At 50.6% G+C, this 15,438-nt stretch overlaps 2 protein-coding genes across 2 annotated transcripts; both read right to left on the bottom strand.

Annotated features, from left to right (window-relative positions):
- Window positions 1-8,676: 8,676 nt before the first annotated feature.
- On the bottom strand, window positions 8,677-9,939 carry LOC116500499 (avidin-like). The gene is made up of 4 exons (XM_032205549.1): window positions 9,868-9,939; window positions 9,566-9,767; window positions 8,798-8,918; window positions 8,677-8,710 (listed from the first exon to the last, which is right to left on the bottom strand). Exons 1-4 carry the CDS (start codon window positions 9,937-9,939, stop codon window positions 8,677-8,679), a joined length of 429 nt encoding a protein of 142 aa, XP_032061440.1.
- Window positions 9,940-13,999: 4,060 nt separating this feature from the next.
- LOC116500888 (avidin-like) lies at window positions 14,000-14,692 on the bottom strand. Its single transcript, XM_032206218.1, has 3 exons — window positions 14,509-14,692; window positions 14,101-14,221; window positions 14,000-14,033 (listed from the first exon to the last, which is right to left on the bottom strand). Exons 1-3 carry the CDS (start codon window positions 14,678-14,680, stop codon window positions 14,000-14,002), a joined length of 327 nt encoding a protein of 108 aa, XP_032062109.1. The 5' UTR covers window positions 14,681-14,692.
- Between the last annotated feature and the right edge of the window lie 746 nt (window positions 14,693-15,438).

Below are 15,438 nucleotides of genomic sequence, written 5' to 3'. Positions count from 1 at the left end.
AGACCTTCGGAGGGGGCACCCCGCTGATTTCAGCGGCCTTCGCTAGGACTACTTTCATTCAAATCCTTCACCGACGAACCCTAAATTCGGCAGCAAGCAAATAAAGCCGGCAACCCCTAGTAATCTTTGTGCACGAAGACCGAACGAAGACTCAGGAGTGAGTAAGTATAGGCCGGTGATCCGTTCGGTTGGGGTTGGGTATCCTGGAGCGTGTCGCTGTGAGACGTCCAATTGCAGACGAAGCGAATGTGGACCCCTCGGTAGTGTGGTTCCCACATCCCGCAAGGGACTGGGCCACGAAAAGGGGGAAGCGATTTGTGTGTGTGTGTGTGAAGGCGCTCCAGAAGATGGGACGGAAGAAGAGTAAGCCTTCTGGTCCCATGGGCGGGGTAACATCTGATGTTAGGTTACCCCGGGATTAATGATTAAAAATTGGGAGGATTCCCCTTTTAGGCGGGGAAGGAATAAAGTAAAAATGATACATTATTGTGTTGAAGTTTGGCGTGGTAAACAGATTCGAGGAGACCACCTTTACTGGCCCGTATTTGGGTCTTTTGAAGATTGGGTTTGCCAGGCCCTAAATATTTATGTAAATTCAAAGGAACCTTTTAGTTTGGAAGAAAGTGAATATGCACATTTGTGGATCAGCTCGGAAACTCAAGCCAATTTATATCCTTTAAAAGAAAAAGGAGGGGATGGGAGGCACAGGAAAAACCAAGAATTAGAGATCCCAGCCCCACTGCCTCCCTATATTCCACCACCCCCACCTGCAGCCCCTCCGACTCCCGGGCTTCTTAATCTGCAACCCCAGGGAGATGCCAATAACAACTCTGATTCTAGCACTCAGGGACCAGTGACTAGGAATATGTGGCAGTCCCCATTAGCTCTGGGGACATCTGAGATTTTAAGAAAGAGACAGGAGGAGGGTAAGCGAGCTTTAAAGGCAACTGGCATAATGTTTGCAGCTGCTGAGGAATAATTCTAACTGGAATAATAACTGTACATTGTATATTGTATATATAAAAGCCCGGGCATTTTTGTTAAAGTGTTCTTTTATACATATGTTAATATGTAAATATGTAAATATAAGAACTGCCATTGAGGTGTATGTCTAAGGGAACAAAATTTGCCCAGGCATATTATTGGCTCATCAGGTTTAAATGTCCCCAGTGTAATTGTCTACAGGCAGTTAATTTAGAGTGGTCTGATTTTACTTGTGTATCTGTATATTGTGGATTTTGGAGGGATTGGGATTGACTAGTAAAGATCTTCTAGAAAACTGGTGGAATATTAACCACTGTAGATTACAATAGGAAAAGTTCAAAGCAAAGAAATCCCAAGGAAAAGCCTCCTAGGATGTATACTAACACATTGGAGGGATATAGTGGGGTGAGAGGGTACAGAGAGTAAAAGAACCCTTATCAAATATTGTAATCAGTGGTGGCCACTTTATAAACTAGAGGATGGAGTGGACTAATTATAACACCATATTACAGTCAATGTTGTTTTTGTGGAAAGAAGGAAAACAGGATGAAATGTTGTATATTGATGTTGTTTCAGCATCTTGGAGGGAAAAGGTACGGAATTAAGTTGGCCCCTGACTGAGCCTTTGATGTCGGCATTAGAAAAGTAAAGGCTAGAGAAAGATAAAGGAAGTGTTAAAAGGTTTGTTGAAAGTGTAAAAGGTATTCGAAGTAGAATGAGCAGGGGAAGGTGATGTAGGCATTATCTAAGTAACAGTCTAGAAGTTTTGGTATATTTGCATATTTGCTGTGGTGTTTGTTCAGTTTCCCAAGCATCGGGGAGGGGGGAACAGCCTGCTCCCTCAGGGGCCTCTCCAGCGGCCGCAGGGGGGATTCGGCTCCAGCGCCTGGAGCGCCTCCTCCCCCTCCTTCTGCGCTGACTTTGGTGTCTGCGGGGGGTTTCTCGCTCTCCCAACTGCTGTTGAGCAGCAGGTTTTTGTTTGTTTCTTTGTTTGTTTGTTTTCGTGGATGTGCTCTCACAGAGGCACGGACTGTATTGCTCATGGCTTGGCTCTGGGCAGCAGTGGGCCCCTTTGGGGCCAGATGAAATTGTCCCTTATCTACCACGGGGAGGTTTCTGTTTTTTGTTTGTTTGTTTGTTTGTTTGTTTTGTTTTGTTTTGTTTTGTTTTTCACGGGGGCTGCCACTGCAGTTTCCCACCCCCACACCCCTCACACCCCCCGAACCTTGCCATCAAACCCAATACACTTGGGCAGCTAAGTCATTACTGACTTGTAAAGTATCAGGGATTAAATTAACTAATGAAACACTAAATGTAATGGGGGTAGAAGGGAGTGGGATAACAGTGCCACTTTTGGGGGATACCAAGCTGAGACTAGGGGATAAAATGATCACTGGGCAATTATTGTATGTATCCAAGGCAGAGACTAACTTGTTGGGAAGGGATTTGATGATTAAATTGGGCATTCAACTAGTAAATTGTTAGACTGGAATAACAGTGTTATTAATGGAGTGCTCTCTGGCCCTGAGAGCAAACATACATGTATATTCACCTCTGACTGGAAAGACCCTGAAAAGGGGGCGGAAGCAACAATATAGGTGGACAATTTTACCTCAGGGGTTTACAGGGCCACCTATCTATTTGGGTAAATTCTAAAAAAGATTTTGGAGCAATTACAACCTCCCAAGGAGGTATTAATGTTACAAATATGTGGATCATTTTCAGGAAAATCGATACTCCCTGATGGGAGAGAAATGCTGAATAAAGTGATAATGAGGCAAATACTAACTGTTTTACATCAGAAGAGTCATTGGGAGGTGCAAGCAATGTGTGATGTTGTTCTAAGAAAGCATGTCTGTGTAGGAATATATACTTTAGGGAAGCACAGATGCAGAGGACGTACTACTATATGTCAAAGGGTAAATAAAAAGGTCTTCTGTAAACTATCTAGAGGGGGACGGGAGCCAGGGCTTTGACCTTTCCAAAGTATACAGGTAGACTTTACTGAGTTACTTGTTTGTCCTAATCGACCACGTGACTGAATGGGTGTAAAGCTTTACTGCAAGGATTAAAGCAGGCCTTAGAGATTGAGTGGGATTTTCTGTGGAGGAATGGTTAAGTGAAGTAGGTCATGTGCATGTTGAGCAGCTAGGAGGTCGTGAGTTAAGAAAGTATCGAACGCAGCTCATATGAGTCTGAGAAAGTACGTAACGTCTGGGAGCTAATCAGGCACAAGGACACGATATCCGTTGGAGGTTTGGGAAAGTACTAACTGTGTTATTTCGGTTGATGGGAGTGAGAAACTAGCTGATAAAATAGAGAAATGCACTAACCAATCATGAGCTTAGCTTTTGCAATATGTATGAGCTAATTATATTGAATTAGATGAAAGACGACTGAGCTATCCAATAAATCGAAGTTCACTGATCACTCATATTGAGCGTCTGTGTCTTCCTTCCGTCGACAACAAATGTCCTCGCAACAAATGGCGCCCGAACAGGGACAAATCTGAACGGGAACAGGGACTCTGCTGGAGTTGAACCTGTGAGCCACGGTTGGATGGAATATGGGAACCGGTCCTGCAACGCAGCTCAGGAGGTGAAAAGGATGAAAAATTGCTGAATCCCCGCACCCGAGGTCTGAAACGTGAAAGGGACGAAAACTTGGAACCCCCGCACCCGCAGCTCGGAAAGGAGTCCTCGCACCCGGGATGAGCCTATAGAGGGTCCCGCCGGAAAGCGCCGCCGAGGTCTTTGCAAAGGCTGCAATGGTACCGACGTATATAAAGGTATGGAGAGACAAGCGGCGTATCATTTGCTCAAATGCTTTTTAGAAAAGCGCAGCACGCAGCTTATAGACTGCAAAAAGAATTTACCAGGATTATTAGCATATGGAGTAGCGCAGGGTTGTTTTATCAATCCTGATACAGTTTTTGAACAAACAGAGTGGCATAAATTTGGGGACAAATTGTTTGATGAAGTTATTGATGAAAATAAGGCTGCTGAAAAGTTACTGAAGCCTTGGAGAACAGTCACTAACGCCTTAGTTATACATCAGGCTGAGCAGAGAGTTGCTGCTACTGCTACAGAGCGACTGGGATTGCCGGGAAGTGCTGGAGCTGGGCATTGCCCACTGCCGCCTTCAGTGAGAACGGTAACGCTGCCTCAGGGGGCTACGGGGCAATGGGAGCCCCCCCCCCTCAGTCACCGCCACGAGCAGCGCTGGTCTTGGAGCTCACCGTGAGGCGAGTCGGCACAGAGCAGAGGGACGGACATCAGGACCCTGCAGCCTGTCTGATGGAAGCAGCGGCGGCTGTGCTGCTTCTCTCTGGCATTCTTTTTATAAGAGGTTTACCTTGCAATGCAAAAGGGATACTAACTGGAGTGTTAATAATTGTATGTGTTGTTCTTAAATGTCCAGGTATTTTGTGTTGAAAGTATTTGTGTAAGGGTAAAGTTTTAAAACAAAGTGTTGCAAGTCACTTCAGGAGGAACACAATGAGAGACAATACTTGTTTGTTTGGTTATGATTCTAAATTATATTGGCCTCACGTATTGTTTGCTTATCATTCTAAATTATATTCTTGTGGTATGATTGAGGTTGTGGTATGATTGAGAGTGAGATGTGCCAGAGGCCTCTGAGTGTACAATTGTGCTCTGGGTGTGCAAGTGTGCTCTGGGTGTGCAAGTGTGCTCTGAGTGTGCAAGTGTGCTCTGGGTGTGCAAGCGTGCTGTGTACTGTGTTAGTGAGAGCCCATTTATTGCCATAGTACAGGCTGAAATCATAGGAAATTAGTACTGGTCGAGCAAAATCATGTTTCACAAGTATGGAGTCATTGTGTGAAGTAGCCACTTGGGGAAACTTAAGGGAATGTACTGTTTAAAACTTTTTGATCATAATGAGTCAATTCACAAATCCATTACTTTCTTGAAAGAGCACATGAGAAAGAGTCAATATGGTATCAATCCTTTCAATCAATGGTTCACTGATTTGTTTGAAACAATGCATAGATGGTTACTGGGATTAGTCAAAGGGGGATTAAAGATTCTGTTCGCTGTGGTGTCAATCATCATTGCATGTAGTACTGTGATAAATGTGGTTAAAGGGTTACTTGCAAAAATGCTATAAAATGTTATAGAGATTTTGAAATGGTGCCAGAAACAGGTACCCAGTGGATCACTGCAAAGTGGACTGAAGCAGCTTTAGAATCTGCACACGCCGAAGACGACCAGGAAGAGGTTCCTGATAATTATTCTGACAATGATGTGGGTTGTGACACCTCGACAACTGTCAAGAACAGCCTTCGATCACCATCAAGTGATTAGGTTTAAGTGTGTTACTATTAAGTTGTGTTACTTACTATTAATTGTGTTACCATTAAGTGCTTACAGTAATTGTAGTGTTATTAGGGTTAAGTTATATAGTTGTGTTATGTTATGTATTCTTTCAGAACATGCTTGTTTGGGGTCCCAATAGGGGATCCAAAGGAACTGAGCGAAATGTTAGCACCATATTCTGCCAGTATTACTCTGCTTAATGGATCTTTTTCTGACTGTAGGAACTGCACATGCTTTGACTAGCATTAATAAGCTTGCTTGTTGGGCTGTTAAACAATCAAATGTAACAACTGAGATTATTACTGAAATGGCACAAGATATGGATAGTCTTAGGCATGCTGTGTTACAAAATAGGGCCGCTATTGATTTCTTGTTATTAGCTCAAGGACATGGGTGTGAAGATGTAGAAGGAATGTGTTGCTTTAATCTCTCTGATCATGGTCAATCAATTCACAATCAATTGAAATGGCTAAGGGATCATACACAAAAAAATACGATACAGAATAATTGGTTTGATGATTGGCTTAAATCTGTCTTTGGAAATGCAGGGGGATGGGTTTTTTACTTAATCAAAGAGGGACTTCGCCTTTTGCTTATAATTATGTTGATTATAATTGCTGCGCGGGTAGTCTTTAACTGTTTATCTAGGAAGCTTGAACAACTCACTGAAAAGGCATTTGTAGCCCAAATTAAAAACAGGGGAATTGTGGAGGAATGGTTAAGTGAAGTAGGTCATGTGCATGTTGAGCAGCTAGGAGGTCGTGAGTTAAGAAAGTATCGAACGCAGCTCATATGAGTCTGAGAAAGTACGTAACGTCTGGGAGCTAATCAGGCACAAGGACACGATATCCATTGGAGGTTTGGGAAAGTACTAACTGTGTTATTTCGGTTGATGGGAGTGAGAAACTAGCTGATAAAATAGAGAAATGCACTAACCAATCATGAGCTTAGCTTTTGCAATATGTATGAGCTAATTATATTGAATTAGATGAAAGACGACTGAGCTATCCAATAAATCGAAGTTCACTGATCACTCATATTGAGTGTCTGTGTCTTCCTTCCGTCGACAACAAATGTCCTCGCAACAATTTTCACAGCCTCTGGCACCCCTCCTCTTCTGGAAAGGTAGAGCAAATGAATGGTGAAATTAAGAAACAACTAACAAAACTTGTGCTGGAAACTAAGGCTTTTTGGGTAAAATGCTTACTCCTTCCACTGTTAAACATATGGCTGCAGCCCAGAACTGATGTTGGAATTTCTCCTTTTGAAATGCTATATGGTATGCCCTATGACTTGGAATTGCCACTTGATCACCCTCAGTTCTAATTAAGACTTGGAAAGAGACTTCTTTAACACCATGACGGGGAAGACCCCTATGTTGTTTTGCTTACCACAGAAACGGCTATTCGAACTGCGGAGAAAGGATGTACGCATGCCAGCTGTGTGAAAGGACCAATCCGGGAAGGTAAATGGGAGGCAGCTCCAGGCCCTGACGACTTGAAGCTGACACTAAGATGGACTTGATATGTATTGTGTATTATCTGTGTATTATTGTGTATTATCGTGGGAAGGGGAGGAGGCCCTGTTTTGAAGGCTCCCTAGTAGGTTCCCCTGAAGAACACTGCTGCTGCCAAGAAGAACCGATACCTTGTAGTTCGCTGCAACCGAACTGACAAGCGAGGCCGAGAAGTGAAAACGGTGGGGGACTGAGGGGCCGACAATTTAGATGGGCTCCGACCACCTCCTACGATACATGGGAGTCAGTATCATCGTTTTGGTCAGCTATGGGTCTGCGCATCCCCACCAGCCTTTTAAATGGAGCTTGATCAGATGGGAGGATCAATTCATCATCCAGCAAACAACGACAGCGGGTGCTCCCAGTTTCCGTATCACATTATGTGACCTGGTGGCAGTGCAGACATGCTTTAACCGATCAGGATTTTATTTCTGCCCAAGTTCTAACCCAGGAAAGGGGTACTGTAATTACCCAAACGTGTATTATTGTGCATACTGGGGGTGTGAAACCATTGCTACGGACTGGACACTCGGGTCTGGATAAATTCTTACAAGTGGGATATGGGCTGCAAGGTTGTAACCGACAAGTGGATCCCTGTTACAGGTGGCAAGGGCATGGTATAGGGTATACAGGAACCTTCCACGGAAATAAAGAAAGTTGCAAGGTTCTATATATAAATATAACAAACTTGGACGATACTAGCTGGGTGCTAGGAAAAATGTCAGATTTTACGAACACGGAACAGATAGGGGAGGACTCATACTAATAAAAAGGAGGATGCTGATAGGCAGTAGGACCAAATGAGGTATTGTCAGAAAGCGTCCAGGGAATCCAGCCTGCGGAAAATACTACAGTGCCAACCCTCAGCAGCCCTATGAGCTCAGGTAAAGCCGAGAATGATAACATAGCTGAGAATAACATATGGGGGAGGGGTCATGAATGCCAGCTACCAATTATTAAACAAAACAAGCCCAAATGTAACAAAACACTGTTGATTATGCTTTAGTATAAGGCCTTCATATTATGATGCTATTGGGGATCCTGGGGAGCCCACCCGCACAAACGAGAACAGCCCTCTACATTGCAGTTGGGGAAAAGGCATAAGGGTAACACTAACAGAAGTCACTGGAGGTGGTAGGTGTGTGGGCACGGTTCCTAGTGGGAAGTGTCACCTATGTAATACCATGGAGAATGGAAAACAATCAACCGAGTGGCTAATCTGGGAGTGATACCAGTGCTGTTCCAGCTCTGAGTGCAGGGCACAGCACTGTGTGGGCTGCTGCAGGGAAAGGTGACTCCATCCCAGACAGACCCAACACCCACGGGAGCCAGGGCTCAAATATAGCCTGAACGGACAAGAGGTGACAGGAGCCAGAGGTGTTTGCAGTAAAGCTTTATTGTGAGGAGAGGCAGGGGCATTGGCCATGCCCAGGTGTTGTCACGCAATCACAGAGTCACAGAGTGTTCTGGGTTGGAAGGGACCTTACACACCACCTAACTCCAACCCCCTGCCATGGGCAGGGACACCTCCCACCAGCCCAGGCTGCCCCCAGCCCCATGCAGCCTGGCCTTGAGCACTGCCAGGGATGGGGCAGCCACAGCTGCTCTGGGCAGCCTGGGACAGGGCCTCACCACCCTCTGAGTGAAGAATTTCTTACGAATACATGTATCTAATCTAAATCCCCCTTCTTACACTTTAAAGCCATTCCCCCTTGTCCTATCACCCCCCGGCACAGAGTCCCACCCCAGCTCTCCTGTAGCCCCCTTCAGGTGCCACAAGGCCTCTAGAAGCCAGTGGCCAGCCTTGGGACCCCCACGGGGCCAGCCTCGCTCCATCTCTTATGGCAGGCGGGTGAAGGTGACGGTGCCGGTCCTGCAGGGACAGAGCAGGAGACGTCAGGCAGGAGGCACGGGGCCACCACGTCTCTCCCTAGGCCCTGTGCCTCTGCTCCGGGCTCACCTGGTGGCATTCCAGTCGTCAGCGATGCTGTTGACGTGTGACCGCAGGAGCCACATGGTCTTCAGGACCTCCTTGCCCTCCGTGTCCACGAAGCACTGGCCCGTGAAGACGGCGGTGGTGTCTGCGGGGAAGGGCAGGTGAGGGGAGTGTGGCTGGGTCTGGGCTCCTTGGCCCTGGGGACAGCTCGCTCGGGCTGTCCCTGCCCTCTGGCACACTCAGGAACTTCGGGAACACCACAGACACACGCTGGGTGGGGAATGCACTGAGAGCAGCCCCGAGGAGAAGGGCCTGGGGCTGTTGGTTGATGAGAAGCGGGACATGGGCCAGCAACGTGTGCTTGCTGCCCCGTGTCCTGGGCTGCACCAACACAGCGTGGGCAGCAGGGCGAGGGAGGGGATTGTCCCCCTCTGCTCTGCTATCGTGGGACCCCTTTGTCAGGGGGTGGAGGGATAGGACAAGGGGAACGGCTTGAAGCTAAGAGAGGAGAGATTTGGATAGGTGGTAGGAGGAGATTCCTCACCCAGAGGTGGCGAGGCTCTGGGGGCAGGCATGGGGGACCAGTGGGGACATGGGAGGGGATGGGGGAGCTCTGGGGACACCAAAGGTGGGGAGCCCTAGGGCATGCTGCATGAAGGGCAGGAGAGCCTCAAGGCTGGCACACGGCAGGGCTGCCGAGCATCAGGGCACCACAGGGGAGGGTAGAGCGGAAGGAGAAAGCACAGGGAGTGGATGGGAGCACCTAGGACAGCACAAGGAGAGGAGACGAACCTGTAAAATTCCAGCTGACAGTGAAGCCAAAAGTGGGCTGTGTCTTGCAGTGCTGGATTCCCACCAGAGGTGATGCTTTGATATCTTTTGTCGTGGTCATCACAGGCGTGTGGTAGGTGCCGGTGAACTCACCATTGCTGTTCACAGCCCCGATGGTCATGTCGGAGCCCACGTCGTTGATCCAGCGCCCGGTCAGCACGCACTGGGGCAGAGAGGGCTCAGCACCGGGCAGGAGGCAGTCAAGGAGGCCCCCAGGGGCACAGTCCCACTACCCATCCCCAAACCCATCCCCATCCCCTTACCTGGTCAGCAGAGAGGCCGGGGGCCAGCAGGGCCAGGCCGAGCAGCAGCAGGAGGGAGGTCGTCGGCACCATCTCTGCAGAAGGCGGACGGGCGGACGGGCAGCTCCTCGCAGGGTGTTGTCGACGGAAGGAAGACACAGACACTCAATATGAGTGAACAATGAACTTCAACTTTAATGGATAGCTCAGTCGCCTTTTATCTAGTTCGAACATAATCAACTCATACATATTGCAAAAACTAAGCTTAGGATTGGCTAACATTTCCCAGTCTTTTCAGTTAGTTCCTCCTTCTTTTAGCTACCGTCCCGCCTTAGGGACTTTCCCAATCGCTCAAAGGCATCAAGTCCTTGAGCCTGACTGGCTCTCAGCCAGCTGCGTATGTGCCCAAATTCATGTGAGTTGAGTACGGTACTTCACTAGCCCATTGCCTCCTAACTGCCCAACATCCACATGTCCTATTTCACTTAACCATTCCTCCACAATTCCCCCGTTTTTATTTTGTGCTACAAATACCTTCTCTGTGAGTTGCTCTAGTTTCTTAGTTAGGCAGTTAAAGATTATACGTGCAGCAACTATAATCAATATAATTATAAGTAGAAAGCGAAGTCCCTCTTTGACTAAGAAAACCCATCCACCCATGTTCCCAAAAACAGATTTAAGCCAACCTTCAAACCAACTATCTTGTACTACAATATTTTGCGTATGATCCCTTAACCATTTCAACTGGTCGTGAATTGATTGGCCATGGTCGGAAAGATTAAAGCAACACATTCCTTCTACATCTTCACACCCATGTACCCAAGCCAGCAACAAGAAATCAATAGCGGCCCTATTTTGCAATACAGCATGTCTTAGACTCTCCATATCTTGTGACATTTCAGAAAGAACTTGTGTTGTTACATTTGATTGTTTAACAGCCCAACAAGCAAGCTTATTAATGTTAGTCAAAGCGTGTGCAGTTCCCACATCAGGCACCAAAGAAGCAAAGAAACTTTCTGCTGGACCCCACAACTCTACATCATCATTACAGTCAGAACCCAAAGTTTTTAGTTCTCGTTTAATTCTTCTGCTCCTTGTCGAGTTCTGCCACGAGTGTGAATCTGGAGCAAAAAGTGTGAGTCGCCCTAGGTAACACGGTCCTCCAAAAGCATTGGCTGGTACTCCTTGCCATGCACGGTCTCCACAGATCAAAAACATGCCAGAGAGAAGCAGCACAGCCGCCACTGCTTCCATGGTTACGTCAGGCAGGCTGCAGGGTCCTGATGTCCGTCCCTCTGCTCTGTGCCGACTCGCCTCATGGTGAGGGTTGGCTGCAGTTCGATTCCGCGGACTGAGGGGGGGGGGAGGCTCCCATTGCCCCGTAGCCCCCTGAGGCAGTGTTATCATTCTCTCTGAAGGCGGCAGTGGGCAATGCCCAGCTCCAGCACTTCCCGGCAATCCCAGTCGCTCTGTAGCGGTAGCAGCAACTCTCTGCTCAGCCTGATGTGTAGCTAAAGCGTTAGTGACTGCTCTCCAAGGCTTCAATAATTTTTTAGCAGCCTTATTTTCATCAATAACTTCATCAAACAATTTGTCCCCAAATTTACACCACTCTGTTTGTTCAAAAACTGTATCAGGATTGATAAAACAACCCTGCGCTACTCCATATGCTAATAATCCTGGTAAATCCTTTTTGCAGTCTATAAGCTGCGCGCTCCGCTTTTCTAAAAAGCATCTGAGCAAATGATACGCCGCTTGTCTCTCATACCTTCATATATACAGTTGCAGCCTTTGCAAAGACCTCGACGGCGCTTCTCCGGCAGGACCCTTTATAGGCTCATCCCGGGTGCGGGGACTCCCTTCCACCTTCTGAGCTGTGGGTGCGGGGACTCCTGTCCCTTTCACCTTTCAGCCCTCGGCGACGCGTGACCAGCGGGATCCTCTCCCGGGTGCAGGGACTCCACGTCCCTTTCACCTTCCCGACGCAAGTGCGGGGATTCTTGTCCCTTCCACCTCCTGGGCTGCATTGCAGGACCGGATCCTCCCTTATTCCGTCCAACCGTGGCCCAGGATCACTGCCAGCAGTGTCCAAATCCCGTTCAGACCGGTCCCTGTTCGGGCGCCAATTTGTTGTCGACGGAAGGAAGACACAGACGCTCAATATGAGTGAACAATGAACTTCAACTTTAATGGATAGCTCAGTCGCCTTTTATCTAGTTCGAACATAATCAACTCATACATATTGCTAAAACTAAGCTCAGGATTGGCTAACAGCAGGGCTCCCTCGCCTTTTTATTGCCACGGGGCTGCAGGTGGCAGCTCTGCCCAGGCTTGGGTTGTGCAATCGGGGTGGTTCCACCATGAAGGGGCCATTCCCACCCCTACAAGATTTGGGATTGGAATTCTGAAAATCTGATGTTGAAACTGTGCTTCCTTGCTGGTGATTACCAAGAGCCTTGCAGGGGAGCTGGCATCATGGAGGCTCAAACAAGGAAAACACTTTCTGGGGAAGACACTCCCTCCCTCCTGCTGCCCCTTGTTTGCACTATGGCCATTCCCAGGTTACACAGGGACTACCCGGTGATATCAATGCCATATTCACGTGCGTATTTCGGTCAGGAAGGATGCGTAGCTTTGTGCAGTGAGGGTGGTCCCGGCCCAATATGACTCCCGTGTGCTGCTCCAGCACGGAGGATGTGACCAGAAGGTAAAGGAGCCACGTGAAAGGGCCGGCCCTGCAGTGCTGCAGCCACTCATGGGGCCCCTCTGGCATCCAAAGTGTTGGGTGCTGAGGAGTTGGGTTCAGTGCTGAGGTGTTGGGCACTGATACGTTGGTTACTGAGGTGTTGGGAGCTAAGGAGTTGAGTGCTGAGGAATTGGGTGCTGAAGAGTAGGGTGCTGAGGTGCTGTGTGCTGAGGAGTTGTATGCTGAGGTGCTGTGTGCGGAGGATTTGGGTGCTGAGTAGTGGGTTTATTTGTCAAGGTTTTGGTTGAGAACTTGGGTGCTGAGGTGTTGGGTGCTGAGAAGTTGGCTTAACGTGTCAAGGTTTTGGTAGCAGGGGACCATAGGGATGGCTTCTGTGAGAAGAATCTAGAACCTGTCCCATGTTAGGTAAGGGCCCTGCTGCTGACCAGAGCTGAGCCAGAAGCGATGTTGGTTGCACCTCTGTGAGAGCAGATGTAGGACAGGGAAAAAAAAAAAAAAAAAAAAAAAAAGCTGCACCTCAAAGCAGCTGGGACAGAGAGAGGAGTGAGGAACAGCCTTGCAGTCTCCAAGATCAGTGAAGAAGGAGGGGGAGAGGTGCTCCAGGCACCGGAGCAGAAGTCCCTTGTGGCCTGTGGTGAGGCCCATGGTGAAGCAGGATGTCCCTCTGCAGCCCATGGAGTACCACGGAGGAGCACGGCTCCACTCTCTATCTGTGGAGGAGACCATGATGGAGCAGGTGGACCTGCACTGATGGAGGCTGCGGCCTGTGGAGGACTCCCACTGGAGCAGGCCCTGGGCTGGACCAGAGCCCGTGGAGAGGAGCCCACGCAGGAGCAGGGGAACAGGGGGGAGCTCCCGGCAGCAGTGGGGCAGAGGCCGAGCAGGGCGGGCACCCGGTGGTGATGGGCCACCGCCTGTGGTGGCACATGGGACGCTGTGATGTGGGTGCCACTGCTGGTGCCACCACGCCATGGGGTGGGCGTCAGGGCCCAGGTATGGGTGATGGGAGAGGCAGTGGGATGCCATGGGGGGGGACACGATGTGTGTATTTTGGTCAGAAAGGACACGTAACTATGTGCTGTGCGGGTAGCAACTACCTCGGCCAGCCCATAGCCCCTTTTCCTAATTCTCGCCTTCCTTTGAAGCAGATTGGCCAGGGCCAGGCGTGCCCTGGGTGCTCGATAAATGCCTCAATGGCCGTGTCACAGCCTCATGTCCCTGTTAAGGGGACGGACCCCTGCCCACCTCCTCCACCCGTCTCGGCCGCAGGGAAGTAACAGAGAGACACAGGGCAAAGCTCTGCTGAGCACAGCAGGGTTTATTTGGCTCGTGGTGCAGGGTCACTGGGAGGCGCTGGGAAGCACTGGGAGGCACTGGGAGGGAGCCAGCAGGCAGCAGGACAGCGGAGAGCCCCAGGACCGTGGGGTGCAGGCGGCTGGGTCCCCATCACTTGACACGAGTGAAGACGGAGGTGCCAACCCTGCGGGGAAGGGGGGTCAGTGGGGTGGGAGTGGGTGCTGCCGGGTGGCAGCGAGGGCTGGGCTCACCTGGTGGCCTTCCAGACGTCCCTGCGGGAGGGGACCCCTTCCCACAGGAGCCAGGCGGTCTCCAGCACCTCCTTCCCACGGCGGTCCACGAAGCACTGGCCCACAAAGACCGTGGTGGAGTCTGCGTGGGGTGAAACGGGGGCTGAGTGGGGCTGAGTGCTAGTGGCTCCGAGCGGGGGAACCTGGGCCACCTCCCTCCGACAGACAGACGCCCCTGCCACGTGCTCTGGGCAGACAGACAGACCTCCCTGCCCCTTCCCATGGACAAACAGACAAACAACCCGGCTGCCTTCCCCAGGTGGGGAGAGACCCCTTCCCTATTGCCAGGGCAGGCAGACAGTCCTACCAACCCCCCCCAACAGACAGACAGACAGACAACAGTGCTCGCTGGCTGCCCCATGGACATACCTGCAAACTGCCACTGCACGGTGAAGCCGAAGGTGGGCTGCTGCCCCTTGGTACCGGGGGGCTGCAGGACTCCTTGCAGAGGGGACACCAGGATCTGCTTGTCGGTGGCTGCCACCGCGGTGTGGTAGGAGCCGGAGAAGGTCCCGTCCATGTCCAGGGCCAAGAGGGTCATGTTGGAGCCCAGCTCGTTCCTCCAGAGGCCCTGCAGATCGCACTGGGGGCCGGGGGACAGCACAGGGCAGCGTGGCACAGCATGGCACGGCACAAGCACGCAACCCCAAAGGCATGCAACCCCATAACCAGACACCTGCACCCCTGTGACAGCACAGCTCAGCACAGGCCCCCAGCAGCCCTCACCTTCCCGGCGGCAGCGGGGTGGAGGCCAAGCAGGGCCAGGGCGAGCAGGAGGCAGCAGCGGAGGCTCCCCATGGCTGTGCCTGCCAGGGCCGGGCTCTGCCTGCACAGCTCCGGCCCCGCTCGGCCCCGTTTATAGCAGCGGGGGCTGCGCGGTGCCTCTGGGCCTCCTGCCAAGGGGCACCCGGTGGTGACGGGCCACCGCCTGTGGTGGCACAGGGGACGCCGTGACGTGGGTGCCGCTGCTGGTGCCGCCACGCCACGGGGCAGGGGTCATGGGGAGCAGCACGTCAGCACCAGCCGGGGACCCCGCGGGGTGACCCTCGCACCCAGGAGGGCAGGAGGTGAAGATTTAGTGCCAACACCGCAGGGACAGAGGGGAAAAACATAATTGTGGCCCCGCAGGGGGGGCACACATGCCTCTGTGTCCTGCTCTGGTGCCAGGGGTGCAGAGCACCGTGCCCACTGGGTTGCTGCCCAGGCACTGTGCCTCTGCCCCAGCTCACCTGGTGGCTTTCCAGTTGTCACTGTGCCATCAGTGTGTGGCCGCAGGAGCCACGTGGACCTCAGATCCAG

Source organism: Aythya fuligula, chromosome Z (assembly GCF_009819795.1).
Source record: "Aythya fuligula isolate bAytFul2 chromosome Z, bAytFul2.pri, whole genome shotgun sequence".
Lineage (NCBI taxonomy): Eukaryota > Metazoa > Chordata > Aves > Anseriformes > Anatidae > Aythya > Aythya fuligula.
The sequence above is the reverse complement of the archived record's forward strand: the minus strand, read 5'-3'. Positions and strand labels throughout refer to the sequence as shown.

Coding starts and splice junctions, on each gene's coding strand:
- LOC116500888 (XM_032206218.1), bottom strand. CDS start 14,680: ATGACCCTCTTGGCCCTGGACATGGACGGGACCTTCTCCGGCTCCTAC. Junction 14,222..14,508: donor CGTGCAGTGGCAGTTTGCAG/GTATGTCCATGG, acceptor CACCCCACGCAG/ACTCCACCACGGTCTTTGTG. Junction 14,034..14,100: donor GACGTCTGGAAGGCCACCAG/GTGAGCCCAGCC, acceptor CCTTCCCCGCAG/GGTTGGCACCTCCGTCTTCA.
- LOC116500499 (XM_032205549.1), bottom strand. CDS start 9,939: ATGGTGCCGACGACCTCCCTCCTGCTGCTGCTCGGCCTGGCCCTGCTG. Junction 9,768..9,867: donor CCGGCCTCTCTGCTGACCAG/GTAAGGGGATGG, acceptor TCTCTGCCCCAG/TGCGTGCTGACCGGGCGCTG. Junction 8,919..9,565: donor TGTCAGCTGGAATTTTACAG/GTTCGTCTCCTC, acceptor CCTTCCCCGCAG/ACACCACCGCCGTCTTCACG.